This window comes from Orbicella franksi, chromosome 1 (assembly GCF_964199315.1).
Source record: "Orbicella franksi chromosome 1, jaOrbFran1.1, whole genome shotgun sequence".
NCBI lineage: Eukaryota > Metazoa > Cnidaria > Anthozoa > Scleractinia > Merulinidae > Orbicella > Orbicella franksi.
The window spans coordinates 29,542,029-29,568,223 of record NC_138145.1 but is presented as its reverse complement, the minus strand read 5'-3'; the positions used below and the strand labels follow the sequence as shown (position 1 = coordinate 29,568,223).

Genomic DNA, 26,195 nt, shown 5'->3' with positions numbered 1-26,195 from the left:
ATACCATGCCTTAAACTATGCCTCAGAAAATACAGCCAATCAGAATACATGAAAGCCGTTGTAGTTTCAACGGCATCACTCCAACCTTCCCATCATGCGCCGCGCGTAAGTGGCATTGATTGCGTTGACCACTGTATTTTATGTGGCTTCGTATAAAATAGTTATGCGTTATTAAACTATACCTGTAAAAGCTCGTGCGTATACCGAGAAAATACAAGTGACTCGTGGGATAAAGTTTATGCCATGGTATACCATTGAAAGGGTATATACACAGCTACACCAGGCTAACCGGGCTTTACGCAGCAAAATGGGGCTATACACAGGTATACCAATTAATTTTTTGTTATTGAAATCAATATTTACTCTCGGACATCCAGTACCAGTACATAGGGTTGCCACGGTCGGGGAAAAGTCAGGGAAAATAAGATTTTATTCAAGTTCAGGGAAAAGTCAGGGAGTTTTGTATCAGGTCAGGGAATTTCTACATCGGTGAAAAGTCTGGGAATTTTATCTTAAGGTTGCCGCAAATTATTTCATTAGATATTTTTGAATAGATAAGGAAATTTTGTTTTAAAAATTATCTGAGCCATCCTTATTTTTGTTGACTGCCAAAATAATCATCCTGCACGGTCAGTGAAAATTGCTTTACAGTCAATGAAAAGTCAGGGATTTTTTTTGTTCCGGTGGGTGGTAACCCTGGTACAGTATCGGTAATACTTTTGACGTTAGGAAGTCTCAAATCTAGTTTATATTTGTATATATGCATATAATTACAGTGAAGACTGCGAGATTGGTTATTTTTTTATTAGCGAAGAGCCAAGGACAGCCGTTTTGCTAATTGGTCGTAAAAAAAAAAGGAGAGGAAGTAGTTAGATTGTTTAGGGACCACTTTTTTCTATCACATAATAAGTTGAGCTTCAAGTTAAGTAACTTTTTTATGCAACAGGATGGCTCTTTAGAATTCATCAGAATTATGACAAAACAGGCGGGGCGTTGACAATGGGCGAATAATCAACGATGGCTTAGCCAGTCACATTTACGGATTCCCAGTAAGTATCAACTACTAAACGATTAGGTTATGAAATCGAGATTTCTATGGGCGGTTAAAGATGATTGGCTTCTTTTGTACTAGAGGCGGATTCCCAACAAGAGAGACTTGGCTCAGAGAGATAATCCGTCTGCTGCATCGTTATGCATCTCAATACGTAGACAGATACAATACGAGCTATCGTTTTATATTTGAATCAAGAGACAAAAAGGCCTAGTACGTCCATTTATAGTTCGCCACGGTCTTAACTCAAGATGCTCAAAATAGCAGACACTTTTCGTCGGGATTGATTTTGCGTCTCCAGTCGAAGAATGTGTTTTCAGTTTAATTCTATCATTGTTTTATTAAGGTAATACACAAAATTAGCAAGTGATTTTCCCACTGCGTGACCAGTTTCGTTGTCATACACATCGCAATCGTGACTGTCACCATGTTTGGTGTAATTCGTCCCGTTACCGTAACACTCTCCATAATTTTGAACGCCGAAGTATTCGTATCCTATTTTGTAGGCTTGTATTGCACACTGCTCCACTACTAGATCCAATCCGCGTCTAGTAGCGTTCCATTGGATCCTTCCTCGGAGGTTATGGTAAAGATCTGGCAGAGCCCGGTCGCTTTTACTGTCCCTATAACACCCAAGCGGTTGAAGACTCAACGATTCTGTGGATTCACCGCGATATTATTGAGACCTTTTACAATAGCTTTGCTTAGAGCGTAATTTATAGCAAGATTAAGTCTAATAAAAATATTTATTTGTCGTGGGCTATTGTCGGAGGCAAGGGTCCTTTTAAATTTCTTTGCTATATAAGTTATAAGCCATAGTTTTTGGAGACCGAATATTACATGCAGCCGTCTAGGCTCCGTCTATTGTGGCGAACAACAACCCGGACGAACTTCACCATGTTACTATTAGGTATTTTCTTGGGTGAGATGCTTAGTAAATCACAGGCTACATTGCTCAACACGTTCGCGTTTCAAGATATTCTCTGCGATAGTAGGACACGACATTTAGCGCGAAAACCCTGCAAAGCTTTGAATGAGCGAGTTGTCCGAAAACACATATGAGGCAAATGCCTTGGATCAAAGGCTCAACATCAAACGGAAATTTTATACTTATGTAGATGTGTGTGGTCATCAAATGTAGATATAGTCGAACCTCCGGTTGCGACCACCTCTCGTAAGCGACCACCTCTCCTCAGCGACCAGTTTTCCAAAATACTTAAAGTTTCCGAGTCAAATCACTATATCTGGAACTTCTTGCAAGCGACCACCTCTCATAAGCGACCGCGACCACTTTTAGAGCTAAATGCTCGAAATTTTCCTTTGTTTTGAACCTTCCGTAAGCGACCACTTGACAGATAATGGAGCGAAAAATGGATAATAAGGTGTTGTAACGTCGTTTTCTTGGTTAGTACGGGAAACGGAAATTTCTGAATGGGAAGAACCGTTTTTTTTTTCTCGAAATTGACTTTTATATGAATAAAACATTGCATCGGCATTGGGGCAAGTCTCGGCAGTTACCATATTCTAATGAGGCTTGACACTTTGGGTGGTCGCTTACGAGAGGTTCGACTGTAAGAACATTGAATGTCGGGCGAGTAGCAGGACTACTTAGAAGTATGTCAAATTAATGACATACTATCAACATTCTGCGACGAACAGTCATCAATTCAAATGCTTATAATTATGACTTTATAAAGGATATCATGACTCGCCATGACTTTTTCATGAGGAGCAAGTTGTCAATTAGCGGTAACAAGTTCGAAATGTTTGTAGTGAATTATACTTTGTCTTGACTAATCATGCATGATACACATGTAAAGCAGGGAGTTAAGTCCCTGACCACACGAGCCTTATTCGTAGCCCCTCACAGGTTATTTTTTGACATGGTACCCAGTTATTCTGGCGATAATGTTACTACCTGTCGTTGTGTGGATGTTTTCGTGGAGAATGTAAAGCTCTGGTCAAACGGACTCGCAAGTAGTCGCAAGTAGCTACAAGTTGAACTTGAGTAGAGATTTGCGTTGGGTGGCCAAACGGACTCGCAAGTTTCCTCACAAGTCATTGACAAGTACACGCAAGTCGCATAAAAAACCATCTTAAGGCAGACATATCCTGTATTTCATTGGCTAATAATAGGTTTATGGACGTCACTCAACTTGCGTTGACTTGGGTTGGGTGGCCAAACGGTGAAAAACTCGCGTCGACTTGCGTGAAAATTTGATCTCGACCAAAGTGAGCTCAAGTCATCGCAAGTCAACGCAAGTGCACGCAAGCCCTGGCCAAACGTAGTCGCAAGTAGACGCAAGTTGTGAACTTGCGTCTACTTGCGACTCCGTTTGGCCAGGGCTTAAAGCGTGGAAAGCTGCTTGAGCTGTCCACGTGAAAATATTCGCGTCACAGGATTGGCTATTTCTGGACCCTCCCCGTGAGTGACTTAAAAATAACTTATGAGGGATTATTTTGGGGATAAGTTCTGTATGGCTGATTACTTCCCAAACTTTTTATCGTCTCTTGTGTCAGGATAACACAAAAATTGACATAAAATATCATCATTCATCAGTGATCCTCCCACAATAGCCCACAACAAATAAAAAAGATTTACAGTTGGCTAAGGTATCATGGTAGGTAAATTTTGACGAAAAATGCAAGACTGAGACAAATACATTCTACAAAAAGAAAATCTAATTTTGAATTCAAAAGCGCCTTACTGCGCGTTCACAAGTTTCTGGCACCACGAATTAAATTTACAGCCACTTGTCACGTGTAATGTGAATTGTGGTGTGATATTCTACAACGAAAGCTTTTTCATCAGCTTATAAAAGAAAGAGAAAAGAAAATTTCAGTGCTTACCTAAGGAATATAAAAACACGCTGTCTCCAATTCCAATACCGTTGTGGCACTGTGCGTTTTCAGTTCCGCTGTCGAGGTCAGTATTTTTCATATGCGGCCCAAATAAACAAACGCCACCTTTTCCCAAAGCGAACAACTTAACACTTTCATCTTTAGCTAATTTAGCGCACTTCTTCACTGCTTTATTCGCATTATCCCATTTTACTTCGCCAGTCAGATCACGGAGTTCTGTATGACCATTAGCAACTTTAAAACACCCCACTCTCAAATCTGATAAGGGGAAAAAAAAGGAAAATTCTCAGGAAGCTATAATTGTGGCAACAGTGGTTCAAAGTCAAGCATGTGGCTGCCTATATCACTCCTTTATCACTTCTAACAGTTGGTGTTCTTAGCTATTTCGGTCGTGTTTAATTAATTGAAGGATTATTTTGTTTCATATACATCACCCCTGCAGGCTTTGCTGGTGTTTTACCTCTCTCGCATTTCTTTCCAAGTATTCCTATAGGACAGATACATCGAAACCCTTCACTGGTGAAGCCAGCTTGACAAGCGCCATTGTTTTTACATGGGCCGTGTCTACATGGATTCTGCTTAGTGTAAAGGAGATAAATAAAATTAGGAGTTTAAATATGGACCGGGTGGAATACAATTCAGGGAGTGATCTGGTGAGTAATTTAAAATCGGATGAGGGTGCAGTAACACTTTCAATAAGTCTTAAAAACTGTAGTAAACACGTAATTGATTTGCAAATGGTGTAGGTATCCAATTGGACACCCACGTGATCGCATGTTAATTACGTGACAAATAGATTAGCGCGTGGAGAACCAATCACGATCGAACAAAATTTGTACCAGCCACGCGTTAGAACGAATACTGGGAAGCAGATGAATTGATCTTTGGAAAACCATCTCACAACACCTAAAAGATCTGAATGAGGACGCTTTTTCTAAAAACATCAAATGCTTTCTACTTTCTAGACAATGTCCAAACTAACTGACTTATTGTAACCATTATCATTTGCTCTGTTTAAACTCGCTCTCTCCTAAAACTTGTCCGTTTTACCTTACTTTTTATTTTATTTCACTCTAATTGTAATTTGCTTTCAGTTCGTTTGTAGGTATATCATATCCAATTTTATTTTTTTCTCCGCTAGCTCCGTTCTGGTTCCTTACCTGTACCGAAAATTAACTAATTTTGTAAATATGGAGGCCAACTAGAAAACTGAATGGTTTACTTGACCCCCATATTCTAACTTTAATATTTATCAACCGAAAAAGTATACTGTAAACATCAAAAAGCTGTAAATTTATCTGTAAATGTAAATTGTGAGAAAACAGATTATGTTCTTGCTGTTGTTGTGAAGGGGGCTAGGACAATTGGAAAATACATAACTTAACTATATAGTAAACACACACTTGATTATTTGCTACGTCGTTATTTGACATTTTGGTAATTGTTTTCAAATGCGAGAACAGTATGTGATCAGTTGTCCTTTCATTAAAACGTAACTAGGACTGAGTGACTATCACAGCTCTTACCTCGACACCATTATAAGTAAAGCCTGTCATGTGGGTTAGTACAACAGCAAACTCTTTGTCGTCGGTGACGTCATTTAAATCACACTGATGACTTCCGTCCTTCAAAGGACCTACATTAATGGACACACAATCGGGCTCCAAATAACATTGCAGCCGACAGCTCCCCTCATTGAGCACCTGCCCAGTCGCGATCACATGACCATGCAGAGCCTTGTTTGGTACTTCTTCCTTAAATATCAAGATGCGGGATTCTTCATCTGTTTGTGTGAAAAAACAGTCGTATATTATAAAAGAGTTTTCCCACTAAAGTAGAGGATTATAACATCGAGTCATTTGCGAATAAACAATCAACCAACGTGCTTAATGAAGGTTTGAGTAAGACACTACGTAATGATTTAGCAACAACAAGAAGAAGACAATAACAACGCCAGCTAAGGTCTGAATAGCAGTCTGAATAGCAGTCTGAATGTAATTTTAGCTGTCTTGGCTTGCTTACGCATTGGAAAAAAGGAATACCGTTCAGTTGTAATATTTAACCCCGCTCGTCCTCGTTTTTGTGGATAGTTGTTAATTAATCTCGTTTGGCGAAGGTTTCTCTTTAGTCGACTGTCGCGCTAAAGTGCGACTGATTAATAAAAACTCGATGAAAAAACTCGAGATTACCCTGATTGCCATAGCTCGGTTTCTCTTCTGGAAAATTTTCGCGTCTTTAAGCTCGGTTTCATTCTTGCATGTTGCCAAGAAACATGCTTCGAGTTCCGTTTTGAAATACAACTAGCAAGGAATAACAAAATAATAACTTAACGGTAGACAGATTTGGATTGATATCAGTGCATCGACGGCTTCAAATACACAAGAAATGCCCTTCCTTAAAGCGAACAATTTATTTGTTCAAAATCGACCATTTAACGAAACCATTTAACCGTTGAAGAAGTGGATCCATACCGGTTTCCACCGTTTTACGGAATTCGGTCAGTTTTTGCCGATAATGACTCGGAAACCTAGGAAATGAAAGAAACTTTAGGGTAAATTTCAAAACACGTCTTGGGGGAGCATGGCCCAGGACCCCGCTCTAGAAGTTTAACTTGCGTCCTCCACGCGCGTTGTTTTCGGAAATCGGACATCATTTAACAACGCCAGCAACGGTTTCTTCTCCTTGTAGAATGTCTTCCTTTTAATTCTCTTTTCTACGTTTAGCGAAAAATGAAGAAAATCTATCGATTAGAAAGTTAAATATTTTGCAAAATGCACCATTGAATTCCGTTCTTTTTAGCTCTGCGTTTATCTGAGCGGCGGTTTCAAATGCCTCTTGAACGGTTAAGTTTGGCGAAAACGTTGGCAACATTTAGAATTATTAACGCAACGGATTCACTTATACAAAATTTTACTAGGATAGTTTTTCTTCGTTGATTCATCTTTGATATTTTAAGCTAAAAACCCTGAAGATCATGCTGATTTAGGCGCGCCAATTTTTGAAAATCAGACTAGTTTTCCCTACCCTTTATCTCTGAAACGAAGTCCTTGACCTCCAATTTTTTCATGCATTTCTGAAACAAGTAATTCATTTTCTGTCCGCAGTAGAAGTTTGAAGAATCGAAAATCTATCGAGTTGAACATTTTCGCGCGATCGTCCATAAGCAAAGAGATGATCAAGCTATTCGGTTATAAAGGAAGTTCATTATGCGGGCTATACACTAAACATGATTCAGCAAAAAACTCAGAGATACAACTCAGGTTTTTCTTAGTCATATGATATCAAAAATTATCTCAGTATGTCTGAGTTAAGTCTCTTAAAGTTACGTTACAAGGCAGCCGACACGAGAATTAACACATTGAACAAGAAAACAAGGAAGGAATGATCTCGCAAGACGGAAAACAGGTTCATGATATATACAGAAACCAGTCTTACTTACCTGCGTGATAATTCGACAAAACAAGTGCAACAGGAAGAGAGAGAACCACAAACATAGTTGAAATCTCACCGCCGAGTGTCTTCAAGGACGCCATTCTTCCTCCATTAGAAGATCTTAAACTGAATTAAGCTCTTGTCTTGCGTCAGTGATATTGCGTGTTATATAAACTGTACTATCTAAGTGACTGGCTCAGGAAGTAATTAGATGCAAAGTACTTAGAGATCTTGGCACCTGTCCTTGAGACTCATTTGTTTAAGTTCTCGGAAATGAATGGTATCCCGCTAGGTTCGTTTTTTCATTTGACCTAATATCTCACTATGATATTCGTTTTGGCCATAAATATTAACTATAAAAGCCTACAGTTTTCAACTTCGAGGCACGGGATGTAAAACAACTCACTAATAATATATTGATAATGAGTTAAAATTAACTATCTTGGTTATGCAAAACACGACCATTCGTTCATGCACACGAGATGCTGCGTGTATACAAGTAAACAGGTGTCTGTAGTTCGACAGGGACATTCTTGGAGCTTGATTCTATTTTTCAGTTGTAAAAAGCCCGTATTTAATGTTTCGAATATCGTATCGACTTATTTTTCGAAGAGCTTGACTATCTTATATTTTAGGGCTAAAATCTTAAGTAGAAAAACGGATGGAAAACTTTCAAACTCATGAATAGTACATGCGGAATTAATGAATTATAGGCGGCATTCAAACAGGCAGGGGCTGTGTGGAAACATTTGAGTCGCAAAAATAATGATTTGTTGAAGTTTTTGTTCAGAGAACCCTACACATAACAGGCTTGGTAAATGTTTTTTAACCCTGTAGTTATTATATTTTATAAATTAATTTCAAAGCCTCCCGACGCGGGGAGATTCGCGACGCGACAACATTTAAAAACAATGAAATGAGTTCTAACTACTGTCAAATTTCTTAAACGCTCATTGGTTAGTTTTCATCGTCACTAAAAAAACAAACGGACACAGAAATTGATAAACAGCGTGCCCGTCATCAGGCCTCAGCTTAGATGCCCTGTCATCTTATTTATTACTGAAAGCTGATCAAACGAAGCAAAGAGGAAGAATTGTTCCTAGATACACCTTGCAGTCGTAAAAGACTTGTAAAAGAATGTTGCGTTCACATCGTTCAATTGACCGGCAAGTTTTATTCACCGCCACTAATAAGAAAGCATATAAATAAATAACTGACTTAAATTGACTTCAATTGACGGATTTGAGGGCTTCCAAACTATTTACATGGGCTAATGAATATCTTAGTATTTTGACTGTTTTTACCGACAGTTGTTAATATATATATATATATTTAAAAACGTTTGATAAAGCAAGGACGGACAACTTCTGACGGTAAAAAAAGTTAAAAAGTTAAAAATTTAATAGAAAAACGTTTCGGTCCTAGACCTTCATCAGTTACAAGAGAAAAAGGACGAAAACTAAGTTTAAATACGGTTACAGTGTGGGAGATTACGTAACGAAATGAAAAATACAATATTGCGCTATTAATACATCGTGATTAATACAATACAGGAAGAAAATGCAAAACGAGAAATACAATGCTGTACTATAAATTGCGTCATACAGGGTGATAATTAATAGACCAAACGAAAAGAATACAATACTGTGCATAAATTACATTATAGAGCGTGATAATTGCAGAACTAGGTTAAATTCAACCTAAAAACTAAAAGAGTTAAAATAGATAAAACGGACTCTTGCAATGCGGTAAATATAACGGGAAAAATAGTTTGCAAAGATAAGCAGTTGAAAAAAAAAAAAGAAGAAACCTACGTTTACGCTGGACAAGGTTAATAACCAAATCCCAAATCGAGGCCTTTGGAGCATTAAAGGGTTGACAAACAACAAAATCCCTGGAGAGGCCCTTAAACAATAAGCTGTAATAAGATCCCAGGCAGGGCCTTTGAGCATACCTAACACCCAAAAAGCTGACAAAATCCAAGGAAGGGCCTTTGAACTGCCTTATGGCGCGAACGCATATTTACACAAGAGAAAGTTAATTATAACAAATTCTGTTTTTGGAGTGAAATTCTTTTCTTTTATTTAAGCCATGGGGAGCCAAAGAGAACAGTTGAGCGCTCCAATAAGCCTCTTTCGTAATTAAAAACCTATCGATCTCGTCTGAGTCATTAGGGGCCTGCACCTGATCAATGCATTGGAATTCAAAATCATCCAAGGAGTGTGGAATTTTATTGAAATGTACTGCTACCTCACAAGTGGTTTTGTTTGTGAGCATAGCAGACTTGTGGTTACGAAACCTAACCCGAAAATCGGTGGTAGTTGATCCTATGTACTGTAAACGACATTTCTTGCAGGAAACTAAATAGATCACGTTTTTAGAATCACAAGAAAGCCTTGAATGAATGGTGTATTTTCTGCCCGTTTTAAAACTTAGAAATGATTTAGATTCAACAAAGAAATTTCGACAGAGATCGCATCTATTTCTTTCACATTTAAAGCAGCCATTGTTTGGCTGAATTGTTTGTCCCTCATCGGCGGTTCTATAATGTAATTTATGCACAGTATTGTATTCTTTTCGTTTGGTCTATTAATTATCACCCTGTATGACGCAATTTATAGTACAGCATTGTATTTCTCGTTTTGCATTTTCTTCCTGTATTGTATTAATCACGATGTATTAATAGCGCAATATTGTATTTTTCATTTCGTTACGTAATCTCCCACACTGTAACCGTATTTAAACTTAGTTTTCGTCCTTTTTCTCTTGTAACTGATGAAGGTCTAAGACCGAAACGTTTTTCTATTAAATTTTTAACTTTTTAACTTTTTTTACCGTCAGAAGTTGTCCGTCCTTGCTTTATCAAACGTTTTTAAATTCATTTTTGCGGTGAGGCTTGGACTGTGAATCTTCATTGATCCTCCTGACGCAGTGGCATTCTTTGTTGGCTTGAGACATTTTATAACCGTTATATATATATATATATATATATATATATATATATATATATATATATATATATATATATATATATATATATATATATTTTTTTTTTATTTTCTCTAGGGCCACCTCTCACACGGATTAGTAAACCATCATTTACGAACTAGTGATAAACTGATATGCTATACATACATACGGGAAGTCCACTACAAACTAGTTATAACTTGCTGTTACCACTAAAAGAAGCAAATTAAGCTGATATCACGCATCCACGTGATATTTTATACCATGCCTTTACCTAGCTTAAAGCAAACAAGGAAATATACAGCCAATCAGAATACAGGAAAGCCGTTGTATACTAACAGTATAATAATAAAAAATATCTTTAGCCAGGAGGCAACCTCACCCTCAGGTGGTTCTCAAACTGGTCCTGAGTAAGCTTGACTTGAAGGTAGTTCACCGCACCTTCCCAACATGCGCTACGCGTTTGTCGCCTTGATTGTGTTGTCCACTGTGTCTTCTATGGTAAGGTAAAAAACAGCTATGCAACGCTCTCTCCAATATCCGAGGTCGAAAATTTAATAACATCAAATATGCCAAGAGTCGCACATACTCGCCTAAAGTGACTCGTGGGATATTTCGTGCTATACCACGTGAAAGCGTGGCTTAACCAGTGTATATCTGACAATGGCCTATTTCACTGTCTTTTTTAACCCTCCCATTTTCGCCATTTTCTTTTGTTCGGTTTCCTCGTGCAACATAGGAGATCCTAGTAGAGGCTAGTGCGACCACAAGACTTCTTATGTTGAGTTGTCTCAAAACTAGTTTTGAGACAACTGCGTAGACTGTGAGTTCGGGTTTTTTTTACGAGCTGCAAAAGCCTACGAAGCGCAGACATTTTAAGAGGGTCAGGATGGGGTTTAGTTTTAAAAAAGCTTAGAATTGGTCAAAATTAAAACTCTCAGTTGAGAAATGATGCATTTTGTTAACTGATAGCTGAGATCTAAGATCTGCAAAATCTACTGATAGCTAAGAAATGGGCTAAAATTTTAACTGATAGCTGAGACATGACCGAGAATGTAACTGAGATTTGATATTCCTGTAAGTCCATAATCGAGACCTTCTTTTGAGAATTGCTCGTAGAAAACGAGGGTATAAGTACTTGTATTGTTTCAGTGGTCACTTTTCTTTTTCTATCTGACAAAAACTAATTTTTATGTAATAGCGGAACAATGAAAGGAAGTTTTCTCTCTTTAAAAGTACTATGTAACGGTTTGCATGGAAAAAAATCTGAATTTTTTAGTTTGTCGTTTGCAGTCTGTGTTAATGTTCTCCATCCTTAACCATCCTTGATCTTGTATGGCTTATTATTATATCTTTGGTGTTTTTCTATCTTAGCAGATTGTTATTTTCAGGTTCTTCGATTTAAATGTAATTTTGTACGTGGCCAATATAACTCAAAATACCGTAACTAAGCTCCTTTAAAATTGATCCAAATTATGACAATACACGCGCAGGCGTCATTATAATCCAATAGTCAACAATGGCTTAGCCATTCAAATTCGGGGATTCGTAATAAGTATCTATTACTATTAGACGGTTATGCTGTGATCTTGAGATTTCTATGAGATGATAGTTGACGAGGCCAAAGGCCTAATCAACAATCACCTCCTAAACAGCTCGTAACTTGCTATCGCAATTAACGAGTTAGAACTGGATGGCAAATAATCCATCGAACTTTCCGGGAATTGAACTATCCAGTTATATTTCTACATCTCCCTCTGACATTTTTCTATCAGTTTCATATACTATCAATCACCTCTTAGAGATCTCAAGCTCGTAATCTAATTGTTAAAAAGTGTGCGACAGCTCAGCCAATTAGTTGGCAACGTTTGCTTTTGTAGTATACTGGGAGACTAGTTGTTTGATGGCGTTCTCATTGTAGTTGCCGTCATGGTTTACTTAATCTATGATTTTATACACAAAACTAGAATTCTCTTCTCCCACACCATATTGACGTCTGTTGCCAAACTTCAAGCAGTTTTTACTCTTTCCGTGTCTGGTGTAATTCTCTCCTCCACCGTAACACTCTCCGTAATTGTGAATGGCGAAGTATTCGTATCCTTCGCCTTTGGCCACTCGTGCACATTGGTTCAGTACCTGATCCAATCGCGTCGCGATCCGCTCGATGCCGCTGAGGTTGGCGAACTGGTTTGGCATTGCGCGATCATTCTTGGCGTCCACAAAACACCCCTTTGGTTTAAGCTTGGGCAGTCGTTCTGTAAGATGTAATTAGAGACGATTTGTAATAGATTTGCGAGTTACAGCGGGGGGTGGGACTCCTATATGAAAAGGTCGGGGATGCTTGTTTTTCCAGTCTGGGCCTAGCTCGAGATTTATTTGATCACAATCACCACTGGTCAGGACAGGAACCCGCCCTAGTAGACCGGACTCGAGAGACCGGCGGAAATCAAGCCTAAAAGCGGAAATAAAAGCGTTTTTTATTATTATTTCTTCGAGTGCAATTAAAAGATACGTTGACAGCTAAAGATAGTAGCGTATCGTCATGAACACCCTGAGTGACGCCAGAATCCTTGATTTATGCCGCTAAGCGAGACGACGAGCACCCCCAACCTTTTCACATGGGAGTCCCCTCCTCCGGGTGCGGCAGGCAGGACTATAGTAAGTAAGTAAGTAAGTAAGTAAGTAACTTTATTTAATGAGGGTAAAAACACTTTACAGTCATTGACTGATAAACTCGTGGCCCTCCCTTAAACAATTAAAATGTAAATCATAAAAATGGAACGAATAGGAACTACGTGGCCATGACCACGACGAGTGGAAGAACATTGCAGATGCCCTATAGGCCATAGAGGAACGAAGGGGATAGAAATACTGTATCATGACCTTTCATGACAAATCATGCATGATATCAAGTTATCACAAATTGCCATAAAATAACATTACTTGCCATAGCTTATAAAAGCATCTTGAACGCAAGCAGGAGCCCATCACCTTGAAACTCCATCCACACTATAATGTAAGTTAAGTCAACCCTTTTCCGTATCATTCTATTTTTAGACCTGTACTTAGTGCAAGGGTCTCTTGGCTTCCCACGAAATATCTTGTTTCTGCAGATAGGAAAAGCAAAACAGAGGACACAAGTGGGATCTCAGTCTTTGTTTTAACAAAGAATTGTTTTAGCTCGAGTATCATTGGGTATTGAAAGGGGGTGGTGTGAAAACTCCCACAAGAGCTGTTTCTAAAAATAAAAAGATACAGGAAAGGGTTGACTCACAGGGTTAGTATAGGTTATGGACGCTCCGGTTAATGGGCTCCTGAAGGAAACCTTTTCTTCGAAATAGAACGACAATGCTTACCTGAGGAATAAACAAACATACTATCTCCCATTCCAATACCATGATTGCATGTCGCATTTTTAGTGTCATCGGCGTGATATTTGACCGTCATGTTTGTTCCAGATAGGCAAAATCCTCCCCTTCCCAATGCGAACAACTTGCCTTGGTCTTTTTTGTTAGCCAAATTAGCGCACATCCTCACAATTTCGTCCGTGTTGTCCCATTTCACTTTGTCGGTGAAATTTTTGAGCGTTGAAAGATTACCGGCACCTTTGAGACAGGCCACCCTAAAATCTAGTGAACAGAAAATAAATAAATAAAAAACAAGAACAGTCTCGTTAGTAATATAATCTATAGCTGCCGATGTTTATGATTTCATCTGCATAAATAATTTTCATTGTTTTGTATTCGGTATTGTAACATATTTCGTTCCCTTTATAACGTCAGGTCATACATAAGTCAACTTAACAATATTGCTAAGTTGGAGAGAAATGTTAATTTGCCGATAATGATTTAAGTAACTCTTGAGGTTTTCCAAGTTTTAGGTTTTTTTTTTATTCGAATTTAAAAATGCTTAAAGTCAAATGTCAGTTTGCAGTTATAGGCTCTACTCAAACTCTGTTGCTCTCAAGTCAAACGAGCTGCTAATAGACCAATTTCGATATATTAAAATTCAGCCTAACACAATGGACCTCAGCACGAGGCTCTGAGCAATAAACCTCACAAACTCTGCAGTTATTCCCTAGAGCCTCATACTGAGGTCTATTGTTTTAGGCTGAGTTTTAATATATCGAAATTGGTCTATTTGTTTGGTGGGACGGCCAGACTTCGTTGTGCTAAATTAAATTAGGGACGATAGCTACGCCGAAGACGACGCCTAGTCAATAATGAATTTATATTTTACCAGCGAAATTCGCAATTGTCTAGATCTGCTCAGTGCGCCAATGGCTATTAGTACGGCTCAGGCTAAATATGCAATGACAGCATTCAATTCCGAATGGAAAAAAAAAATTAGCCGTCGTCCTTCGCGTTCCTCAGACAACTCAGAACTTGGTCGTTTCACGTTCTGGTTTTGCAGGGGACGGCAAAGAAATGTATTTATAACGTACATGCACAGCATTGTTTTGCTCATTAAAACTTTTTGTTTGCTGACGTTCTCGCTGCCGTCGTCGTCGTGGTTTGCTTAAGCTCCCTAGTGATGAAAATATATATATAATTAAATATATATATATAATTAAATATTTTAAGGAAAACGACCAATTTTTTAAGTTTGCAAGACATGTTTCGACAGAGCTTCTGTCATCTTCAGTTGAATGAATGATTACAAAGCAAGTTGAATAATAAGTAGGCAAAAATGCTAATTAAGACAAATAGTAACAACAGAACGTGAAAAGGTGTAAGTTAAAAGGATAATTTTAGATTTACATGGTGTAATTGCTGATTGAGGGAAGGTAGTTCTTTTTGAATATGAATAGCCTCCTTTATCTTGAGTTGAAAGCTGGTAGTGGCGTGATCTAAAATATGAAAGCAGTCTATTGAACACAATGAGCGACAACGTTCAGAATTCTGAAGATGTTTGAAGATGTGAGAGGCCCTATCAACGGCTAAGTGCTCACGTACGCGTGTGGAAAAATGTCGGGAGGTTTCGCCGACATAACAGGCATTACAGCCCGCACATGTAAACTTATAAACCACACGTGAACGAAGCCCGTCGGGGATAGGGTCTTTCACACCAAAAAGGTTACCTATCTTGAAGGAAGAAAAAACTAATTTGATGTCTAAATCATTACAATAGCGCTTGATTAAGTGTCGAATCTTCTTCTGAGTGATGACAGAAAAATGGCCTATGTATGGCAGCTTAAAGTAAAACGTGGGCGAGGTGGTAAGGGGGTAGCCCCGGGGACAATGATTGCTGAACGTTGTCGCTCATTGTGTTCAATAGACTGCTTTCATATTTTAGATCACGCCACTACCAGCTTTCAACTCAAGATAAAGGAGGCTATTCATATTCAAAAAGAACTACCTTCCCTCAATCAGCAATTACACCATGTAAATCTAAAATTATCCTTTTAACTTACACCTTTTCACGTTCTGTTGTTACTATTTGTCTTAATTAGCATTTTTGCCTACTTATTATTCAACTTGCTTTGTAATCATTCATTCAACTGAAGATGACAGAAGCTCTGTCGAAACATGTCTTGCAAACTTAAAAAATTGGTCGTTTTCCTTAAAATATTTACATGTCTGCTGCTATCTAGATATAATTAAATATAATCGAATTGGGCGTGATTCGGTAATTTCTCAAGTCAAACAAACTTGTCGGGCTCTAAATTCGTCATTTGGTCTTTGTCCATAAAAAATCACAATATAGTCAGTTTTTCTCTATAGCACAGTGTGGCCAATTTAAACAGATTTAAACCACAGGGTTACGTTCTAGCTTCTCTACGTTATTAGTTCATAACCTTTCTGGTCAGTCTCGGGTATTAATTCTCGACTCGCCATGCAAACTGGAAGGGTTAGGGTTAGGGATATCTCTACTATAATAATTAAAGGAAACTTTGACAAGGGAATCACTTATTTATAGGGAACAAGAAAGAAAAAGTGAAATTTTCAAGACATCGAGGGAACACCCCCATCCCCCGGGAGACCCTCTTTATTTGTGCTTTTACCTTTCTCGCATCTCCCTCCACGGACTCCTACAGGACAGATACACCGAAAACCTTTATCGGTGAAGCCAGCTTGACAGGTGCTATTGCTCTTACATGGGCGTTTTCTGCATAGATTCTGTTTAGACAAAGATAATAGATAACATTAGGAGTTTGGGGTGCCCTTGTTTCACCCCGCACTTCCTCTTTATCTGACACGTCAGTGGAACCTGGTTAATACGGACACCAAATGAACGTAAAAAAGTGTCAGTATTAATAATCCCTTGCACGTTAGTCTGTCACTTGAGTAACAGAAAAGTCTCCATTGTTTGCATTAAAGGAGCTCAGTCACGGTATAAAAATTGCAAAGAGATAATAATAAACCATCAAGGAACAAACTTGAAACTAGCCTGCGCAGCAAGCGTTCCCGTACAGAGATCTTTTCCGCATTCTGGCCGCGCGTGAATTGGAGCGAGAGCAAAACCTCGACGAAGAAGAGGGTGGTGAGGCGTGAGAGGAAACGCTTTCCCGCAAACCCCTCGATTTTGAAAAACGCCCACTGGTTTTGACGGTTGAGTTCATTTATTGGTTGGCAACTTTGTCACCGAGCTAAAATCATAATTAATGTATGTACCTACATACTAGTTTGAAGGGCAAAAAGTGAAATGTTCGTCTTAAGATCAGCTTTTCTTGTGGTTTAACTCTAACCGTTCATTAGCTTGACGGTCCGTTTCATTCTCTTGCTGCTAAGAAAAAAATAACCGTTTAACTATAGAACCGCCCGGAAATCAGGGGCTTATTGTTGCTTTTCAGTGTCACGCAATTCAAAATAAATCAAAATCAAAATCAAAACCGGTCAATAGATAAAGTCCAGAATCTGGGAAATGAAAGAAGGTAAATATACAAAGACTCTCGCCAAAATTCTGGTCACAGCAATTTTTCTTATGCGAGATATGCGGAGACGCCATGCTGGTGCCCATCCTTATGGGCACCAACATGGCGGCCGGAAACCAACAGAAACATCTGTCACTGAGTTTTGATACAAAAGCGTAAATTTATCCCTCGAGGAACTCTAAAACATTAAAATAATAGTTTTTCTAAGACATGAACTGTTCAGATAGCCAAGGTTCCCGAAATAAGTCACTTTTTTAACCATCATGACAGCTCTCTAGGCCGTCATGTAAATGCCGAGTCACGCAAAAGCTTAGAAATTCAAGCATAGTGTATCACAAAACCAAGAACCCATTCGGAGCGAAAATTTGTATGAATATTAGTTTTCAGCTGCTCTTATACATCATTTAAGTAAAATCTCAGGAAGATCAATAGTTTTGAAGTTAGAATTTTAGTGACGCCATGTGAAAACCAGCTATAGCCTTCGTTTGAAAATTGCTACCGCGAGTAAATTCGCGTTTGCAGGGAAAACAACAACCAGTCGCCGGCTTCTAAAATTCAGTCTCACGTTATCTGGACACGAAAAACGACTCAGTAAAGCTAAACAAGGTGGCCAAATAAGACTATCAAAGATTGGTTCTCCCTCCCTGGTTCCTGTTTGATTTTCGCGCTCGATCTATAATTAAAACAGCAGCTGAAAGATCCAGTGAGTAATAGAGCCACCAAATATTTACCCTCTAAAAGATGGCGTCTTCTGAGTAAAATCGAATAAGTACCATCCACGTGAAGTCAAATAGATCTTCGCTGAGGTTAGCACAACATTGTGCAAGTCACGCACGAGTTATTCCTGGAATCATTCAAGTAGACTACGAGTAGTCCCTCTTTCGCTTAGTACGTCGTGCGTGACGCGAAAGAAATTCGCTAGAAAAAAATGGCCGCGCGAAATCCTGGGGGCTAGGAGCGCGCGAAAGGAGGGACTACCGCCTAAGCCCAAGTGTTTGCCCTTTCACGGCCGAGTGATTTTTCGGTGTAGGATTTCTCATCTTGACGTCCTCTTATTATCGCCTGTTATCAATAACCCCGGGAGATCTGAATAAAATTGCTCTACTCTACTCTTCAAGTAGCCAGGCAAAAACATATGCCGTGAGAAGTATATCTTCGTTCAGTGTTCGTTCAGCGAAACTGTCAAAGACGTTTTAAAAAGAAGACGGCGAATGAGGCCTCTTGTAACGATTTTCGCTGCGTCTAAAAGTTATTGCGAAAATTTCAACAGAGTTTCAACCGAGAATTTACATTATACATTATACATTATACATAGGAGATCATCCAACTGCGGTAAATTTCAGGTGAATGTCCGGCGTCAAGTGAGAGTCCGGTTCAATCTTTCAAATGGACGGGAGAAAGGCCAAGCTCAGTGAATTTATATTCGCTGACTTAGACGATGCTGTTGAGCGGCGAAATCACTAACACGCTCGCAGTCGGGGTGGAGGCAGAAAGCTTTGCCAAACAAAACACTGGATAAATTTAAATCTTTCCAAAGCGCCTGTTGGCAGATTCGCAAGAACATCACGGCTTGCGAAGCGCGATTCCAACGCTTCGATTTGCTCTGGTACCGCTTTGGTTTGCTCCGGTTCCAAAACATTCCTGCGAGACGTCACAGGTATCTCGAATGTTGACAACACGTTGTCAACGCTCCTAACATAAGCCAATCATATTTTTGCGTTGTGAGAGCAACGCATAATTCAAACTCTTGGGCTTAGGCGGTAGTCCCTCCTTCCGCGTGCTCCTCGCCTCCAGAATTTCGCGCCGCCATTTTTTTCTCGCGGTTTTCTTTCGCGTCACGCACGACGGACTAAGCGAAAGAGGGACTACTCGTAGTCTATCATTCAAGCGAACTTAATACACTTGTTAATCATGATGACCTCGCCTCACTAATAAGGAGCCCCGTTCGTGGGCGATCGGGTTTTTTCAAAAATCAAGGGGTTTGTGGGCAAGCGTTTCTTCTCTCGCCCCACCAGCCTCTGCGTCGTCGACTCTTTGCTTTCGCTCCAATTTTTATTACGCGCGGCCAGAATGCGGAAAAGCTCTTCTTACGGGAACGCTTGCCATGCAGCCAGTAACTTGAGACATTTAGGTTAAGTTTTTCAAGATGCGCAAACCGTGAGGTAGCTCCATTGATCGGACTAATTTGCGAGAAAAAAGCTAACACCAAATGTAACACTAAAAGGGATTGAGTGACTATCACAGCTCTTACCTCGACACCATTATAAGTAAAGCCTGGCGTTTTCTTTAATCCGACAGCAAACTGTTTGTCGTTGGTGACGTTATTTAAATCGCATTGATGGCTTCCGTCCTTCGAAGGTCCTACATTAATGGACACACAATTGGGCTCCAAATAGCACAGCAGCCGACAGCTCCCCTCATTGAGCACTTGCTCAGTTCTGATCACATGACCATGCAGAGTCTTGTTTGGTACTTCTTCCTTAAATATCAAGATGCGGGATTCTTCATCTGTTTATGACAAAAAAACAGTCGTATATTTTAAAAGGTATATAATATCGAGTAATGTGTGAATAAGCAATTGGCCGACGTGCCGTATACAGGGAAGCGGTCGACACTAGCAAACCCAAGTCTCAGAAACTAAGAAACTAAGTTCTAGTACCTAGTGATTTAGGAACAATGGAACTACTTATGAGAACAATGAAAGGGCCGGTTAAGGTATGAATCGGCACTCTGAATATTATTACAGCTGCCTGGGTTTACTTTCGCCATGAAAAAAAGACCGTTGTTGTAATATTCAGTCATTCCTGTCCTCGTTTTTGTGGATAGTCGCTAAGTAATCTCGCTTGGCAAAGATTTCTCTTTAGAGTGACTGTTGCGTTAAAAACGATTAATAAAACTGATGAAAAATCTCGAGAATACGCTGATTGCAAAGTCGGTGTCATAAACCTTGCACCTCGTTGATTTGACGTCTTTCCGAACGTGTTGCCAAGAAACATGTTTCGAGTTCCATTGTGAAATACAACTAGTAAGGAATAACCTGAAATTATTAACGTTAGATCAATTTAGATTGAAGTCAATGGACTGGCCGTTTCAAATACACAAGTAATTCTCCCTCCTTAAAGCGAACAATTTATTCGCAGAAACTCGAGCATTTAGCTGCACGTACATTTGAGCAGGAAAAAGAAATGAAAAATTGGTGTTAAGTGCGTTGAAGTAATAGTTTCTTCCTTCTTTTTAACCCTCTATAATTAAGCGAAGAGATGATTAAAGTTTTCTTTCATGAACGAAGTAATTCCGGTTAAAGCTAAGCATCTGCGATTCAGGAAAAACTCAGAGATACAACCCCATGCTTTTCTTACTTATGTGATATAAAAAAATTGCTTATGTTTGAGTTAAAACGGTCTAAAAGTTAAGGTGCACGATAGCTGACACGAGAAGATATAACGATTTAACGAGAAAACGAAAAATTAATGATCCCGTAAGAATTAAACTAGGAAAACATCTTCATGATATATACAGAGAACACTCTTACTTGCCTGCGTTATAATTCGACAAAACAAGTACAACAGGAAGAGAGAAAACCAAAAAGATAGTTGAAGTTTTACTGCCGAGTTTCTCCAAGGACGTCATTCTTCCTCTGTTAATGAAGATGTTGATCTGAGTTAAGCTCTTGTCTTGCCCCAGTGATAATGCTTGTTACGCAAACTCGTTTGTCTAAGTTCTCGGAAATGAATGGTATCCCGCTAAATTCGATTTTCAATTTGAGCTAAATCTCACTATGACATTCGTTTAGGCCATAAATTTTAGCTAAGTCACTGTTGATTCGACTTCGAGTTGCAGGATGTAAAAAAAACTCATTAAAAATCGATGTTAAGTTAAAAATAATATACTGCATGTAAACAGGTAAACAGGTGTCCGGTCATACTGTCGTTACAGTAGTTGGGCAGCGAAATTTGAAGAGCTTGATATGGTTCTTGAGCTGATTGTAAAAAAAGCCTGAATTTAACGTTTCCAATGAACTTTCTATTTTCAATAGCTTGACTATTTCATATAGTAAGGCTAAAAATCTTAAGTAGAAACACGGACGAAAAACTTTCGAACTCATGAATAGTTCACGCGGGGTTATGAACGGAAACACAGGCAATTAGATAGGGGCCGGATGGAAACATTTCGCAAAAACCATAATTTGTTAAAGATTTTGTTCAGAGAACTCATTCAAAGTCCTAAGCCCTGCGGAAACTCTCGGCGCGACACCGCCCGAAAATTCTGAATTGAATTTTAACAACTGTCAAATTTCTTTGTCCGTTCATTGGTTAGTTTTCATATTCTCTGAAGGACGGACATCAAAGCTGTTTTAAACAGCGTGCTTTTCATTAACGCCCTGCTTAGATGCCCTGTCAACTTTTTGAATAAACATCAAACAAAGCAAATGGGAAGATGTTCATAAATATAATTAGTAGTTGTAAACGACTTGTAAAAGGTGTTGTTTTCATATCGTTTCATCTGGCCGGCAAGTTTATTAATTGCTACCAAAATATAAGAAAGCGGAGTATAAATAAATGATAGACTCTAATTAGCCCAGAGAAAGTTTTGAAACTGAACCAAAGAGAAGTTCAATTGAATTGTTTACATGGGCTAATGAATCTCTTTGTTTTGAAGAGCCGAGTCGTTATTTACGTTCTGGCCGGTGTATATGTATTGGGACTTTATACTGTTATGAGTTCTCTGAACAAAATCTTCAAAAAATTATGGTTTTTGCAAAATGTTTCCATTCGGTCCCTATCTAATTGCCTGTGTTTCCGCTAATAACCCCGCATAAACTATTCATGAGTTCGAAAGTTTTCCATCAGTTTTTCTACTTAAGATTTTTGCCTTAATATATAAAACAGTCAAGCTATTGAAAATAGAAAGTTCATTGGAAACATTAAATTCAGGCTTTTTTTTTTTACAATCAGTTCGAGAACCATATCAAGCTCCTCAAATTTCGCTGCCCAACTACTGTACAGATAGTATCACCGGACACCAGTTTACCTGCGTACATGCAGTGTGTTATTTTTAACTTAATACCGATTTTTTACATCCTGCAACTCGAAGTCGAATCAATAGTGGCTCAGCTAATATTTATGGTCTAAACGAATTGTTTACATGGGCTAATGAATCTCTTTGTTTTGAAGAACCGAGTCGTTATTCAAGTTCTGGCCGGTGTATTTGTAATAGGACTAAAATGGTGTTAAATTTAGAAATAAATGTACGAGAATATTCCTAGGACTGACAAAATAGGACGAGGCAGCGGGCCGAGCCAATTTGGCAGGCCGAGGATTTGTTTGAATTCAGTTATTTCCAAGTTGGACCAAGATGCATTGTGAATATTGTATTGCAACCGGAATTTTTCAATTTACTTGTTATTCTGAATTGTATTATGGGCTGAAAATACATTTAAATATGGGAATAAGCACACGATATGTCATAAATAAAAATTTTAAAAACGATCTGTGGCTAAAAATGTTTAGATATACGAGCTTTCGACTGCTAGATCCACTGTCTTCGACGGACAAAGATGAATGACGAAATATGAATATAAATGAGTAAAAATAAAAAGAATGGACTAAATTAATTATGAATGTGTGTAAAAAGAATAGTTGTATTGCCCAGGGAGTGGGCAGGAATTGTTGACAGCATTTGGAGTCACCATAGTATGCCACGATTCTAATGTTTTCCTTATTCGGAAACTGCCTTTGTCAATTAAGGAGGCGTTGTTAAAGTCAATAGAATGTTCATGGGACCACGCATGGTTCGCAATTTTGGAGCCTTTAGCCGCTGTTTTGATATTTCTTATGTGTTCTTTTCTTCGGGTATTAAACGCTCTGCCAGTTTCACCGATATAACACCATGAACAGTCGGCGCAAGGAATTTTGTAAACAACGTTGGTTTGTGAATCCGGAGCAGGACGAAATTTCGGGGCCGGGAACTGTTGTTGTAGAGTGGTCATCGGCTTATTTATAACCGAAATATTATGTTTTTTTAGGACGCGGGTCAAGGGCTCAGTTATCCCTTTGATGTATGGAAGAGACGCGAAAGACTTGCGTGACTCGGAAGGTTCAACCAAATTAAAAAACATTCCAACAAGTTCCTCAGGGGGTAAATTTGGAGATGGTTGAGTTTTCTTGGTTTGTATATCACGGATAAATTTGCACGGATAGCCATTAGACTCCAACGCTACGTAAACATGATTAAGTTCTTGTTCTTTCCCTTCAGATTTGTTAGGTAGATCTAACGCTCTATGCAAGAGGGTTGCTGCCGTGCTCACTTTGTGTGGCACATTCATGGCAGCTCAATTGTATTTTACTGTACATCTGGAACGACATCACCACACTTACTAGTTCACAGAAATGTCTCGCTCTTTACCGCATTGGCTTGCATTGTTTAAATTGCAGCTCAAGGCAGTAGAGAAAAACTTCAAATCTACAATGAACGGTAAAAGGTTACGTACGTGTAGCCTAGGTGGGCGGGATTTTGTTTCCGAGTGCAAAACTTTTCGACAGTGTGTAGCCTGTATTCCCGATTAACCCTCGCAGCTACAGGACGAGATAATGAGGACTTTTCAGTATGATCTAAACGAATCAGAAGCTTATAAGAAAAAGGCGCCAAAATTTGTCGCGTGGAAGGCGAGCGAGAGGGACTGGACAGAGTTCTATTCCGCAATATTCCTCGCACAATCTCCACGGAAATCGTCCAAATTTCAGTTGGAAGATTGTGAGAAACGATAATGGTTTACTGGAAGATCCGACATAATTGCGATATATTCCTTGTGCCAGTCATATGAAGCAGTTTCCATCGAGTTTACTTGTTGTTTACGAAGGTCTGCAAAGTCGTTGTGTTAAAACGAAACTGGGCTCAGAAGTACGTGATCAACTTTGTTGAAGTAAAGGACAAGAGCGAAATGTAAGGTAGCAAACTTTCAATTATTTAATGTTTAGCCTAGTGCTATGGTGAAAATTTGTTGTTACTTTCTGAACGAAATTCGGCCTGTCTCGGTCGTTTGTCTGGCCGTTCTTTGCCTTCAACCGGCCGCTTATCATGTGCTTGAGTGTTTTGAATCAAACTCTATGTAATACGTAATGGAGTTAATTGTAACATTTTTATGGCAAAAATTCCTTATATGTAAGCTCTTAAAAAGATTTTCAATAGCCACCGTTAGCGGAGACATTTTATCGTCATGTTGGACAAAACTGAAAACAGAACTCGGCGGAATTATGCATAAAGAGTTTGACGCCTTGCCAACCTGCAACTTTCTTTGTGGCTCGTTTACAAAAGAAAATGAATTATCTTACGAAGAAAGTGGGCGAAAGGTTTAAATGAATCAAAGTCAGAAAACTTCGAAAAACTAGAGCATTCAATTACAGAGTAGCTTCGTTTACAGCTACGATGTAACAATGTCCTAAACAAGAACTCAGTTCAGTCCTCTTATATAGAAGACCTCATTACGGAACTCGAAACAATTTAATAGCGATTCATTGTACTTGAGAATAGATCGAATAGAATAGATTTTTTAGTAATTTCCACTTGCAGTTACGCCACCGGTGAGGTAATTCATCACTTATCGTTTCTCGAACATACGAATTTCCCATACTCAATTATATTATCATCTTAGAAGTCAGTAGAACTTTTTTTATACATGTCCTGAATAAAGCAGCTCCTCCACCGCTTGAAAGAAAATGAAGCAGTGATATATTATCAATGGCATGGAATGTACTGGTAAAGAAAAAGAACAAATTAATGAGAGAATAGAATGGCAAGGGGGTAGCTTTTGTCCCTTTAGAAACGTTCAAGCTGCTTGTGTCAAGCTGACAAAGATAAAATCTGTAATCAACGGCTTCTTTGAATGATATGAGGACAAAATGATAACGTAAGAGTATCTTGATAATTCTTCATTAATTCAGGTTTAATTGTAACGCAACCGTAACTCATGTCCCAGATATCTTCAAGAGAAAATTGTTTCTAAAGTGCATGCAAAGTACAGACAAGAATTATTTTCTTTTCCCATCTTTTTCTCTTTGTAAAGGATATGGTAACGTTCAAATAATCAATCTCTAGTTTAAGTAGTAAAGGTCGACTTAGATCATATCGCAGCTTAGAAGTATATGATTTATGTCCTACTAGTAGTTGACTTTTCTTGCAAGAGCTGATAAAAGAGGCAATCTTGAGGGAATAATTGTGTTACTTGTGTTTGACGGTTTTAGTCGCTAAGTTTGTACATGTACCTTAAAAGGTGCATGTAAAAGGTACATGTACAAGCTTGGCGACGAAAGCCAAACTTGCCGCTATGTCCAGTATGCTTGCTTTCTCTTGTCTTACACTACGCGTGTGAAAGAAATAAAGCTAAAACGCCACGTCTATCATGCCTACGTCTGCAAGATTCACACCTCAAATGATGCCCATTGTTGTCTTAGAATTCACTGAGATAAATACTCTTGAATGAACTATTACAGACTCGCTACCTTCTTAGCATCCAAGGTTGTCACCGCAGAAGAAGGAAGGTAGGATTTAAAAAAATAATATTGTCTTTATTCTGTTTCTTTTCTAGCCTTGGTATGATTGATATTGAAAAGAAAAAGAAAACACAGTTTTTTGCATCTTTCGACAAAAAGGCGAAGCCGTCTCCTACAGACACGATCACCTTTGATCATTTTCTTTCGTCTCTTTCTTTTACTTTATAAAAACATTATTTTGTGTTGTTCCGCTAAAACGTTCGTCCACGCGCCCTTGTGCATTGGCTGTGTAGAAATTATAAAACACATAGACATCCAACGACCACCGAACACACAAAATGCTAACTAAAAATACATAGCACCCTGCTGCTTTCGTTTGAAATACATATTTTTAGGCTTGTTGAGTTCTCAGTCTTATCCGTTATCTAAATTGCCGCATTTACTCGATTTTGTTTTATTTATGTCTTTCATCAGATGCTTCTCCTTGTCCGATGTCTGGCTCTCTTATTCTTCGTGACTG

General features: G+C 38.7%; 2 protein-coding genes across 2 annotated transcripts; both read right to left on the bottom strand.

The window, feature by feature from the left end:
• Positions 1-758: 758 nt before the first annotated feature.
• LOC145501984 (uncharacterized) lies at positions 759-7,617 on the bottom strand. Its single transcript, XM_081481309.1, has 5 exons — positions 7,353-7,617; positions 5,440-5,696; positions 4,374-4,488; positions 3,902-4,171; positions 759-1,708 (listed from the first exon to the last, which is right to left on the bottom strand). The coding sequence occupies exons 1-5, from the start codon at positions 7,444-7,446 to the stop codon at positions 1,368-1,370; spliced, it is 1,077 nt and encodes a 358-aa protein (XP_081337435.1). The 5' UTR covers positions 7,447-7,617; the 3' UTR covers positions 759-1,367.
• A 3,586-nt stretch (positions 7,618-11,203) lies between these two features.
• LOC145492065 (uncharacterized) lies at positions 11,204-20,816 on the bottom strand. Its single transcript, XM_081471418.1, has 6 exons — positions 20,723-20,816; positions 20,140-20,223; positions 19,438-19,694; positions 16,317-16,431; positions 13,669-13,941; positions 11,204-12,567 (listed from the first exon to the last, which is right to left on the bottom strand). The coding sequence occupies exons 1-6, from the start codon at positions 20,814-20,816 to the stop codon at positions 12,251-12,253; spliced, it is 1,140 nt and encodes a 379-aa protein (XP_081327544.1). The 3' UTR covers positions 11,204-12,250.
• Positions 20,817-26,195: the final 5,379 nt, after the last annotated feature.

Coding starts and splice junctions, on each gene's coding strand:
- LOC145492065 (XM_081471418.1), bottom strand. CDS start 20,816: ATGACGTCCTTGGAGAAACTCGGCAGTAAAACTTCAACTATCTTTTTG. Junction 20,224..20,722: donor TTTGTCGAATTATAACGCAG/GCAAGTAAGAGT, acceptor TAATAATTTCAG/GTTATTCCTTACTAGTTGTA. Junction 19,695..20,139: donor AAAGACGTCAAATCAACGAG/GTGCAAGGTTTA, acceptor TGTCATAAACAG/ATGAAGAATCCCGCATCTTG.
- LOC145501984 (XM_081481309.1), bottom strand. CDS start 7,446: ATGGCGTCCTTGAAGACACTCGGCGGTGAGATTTCAACTATGTTTGTG. Junction 5,697..7,352: donor TTTGTCGAATTATCACGCAG/GTAAGTAAGACT, acceptor TCACACAAACAG/ATGAAGAATCCCGCATCTTG. Junction 1,709..3,901: donor CGTGTTTTTATATTCCTTAG/GTAAGCACTGAA, acceptor GTGAATCCACAG/AATCGTTGAGTCTTCAACCG.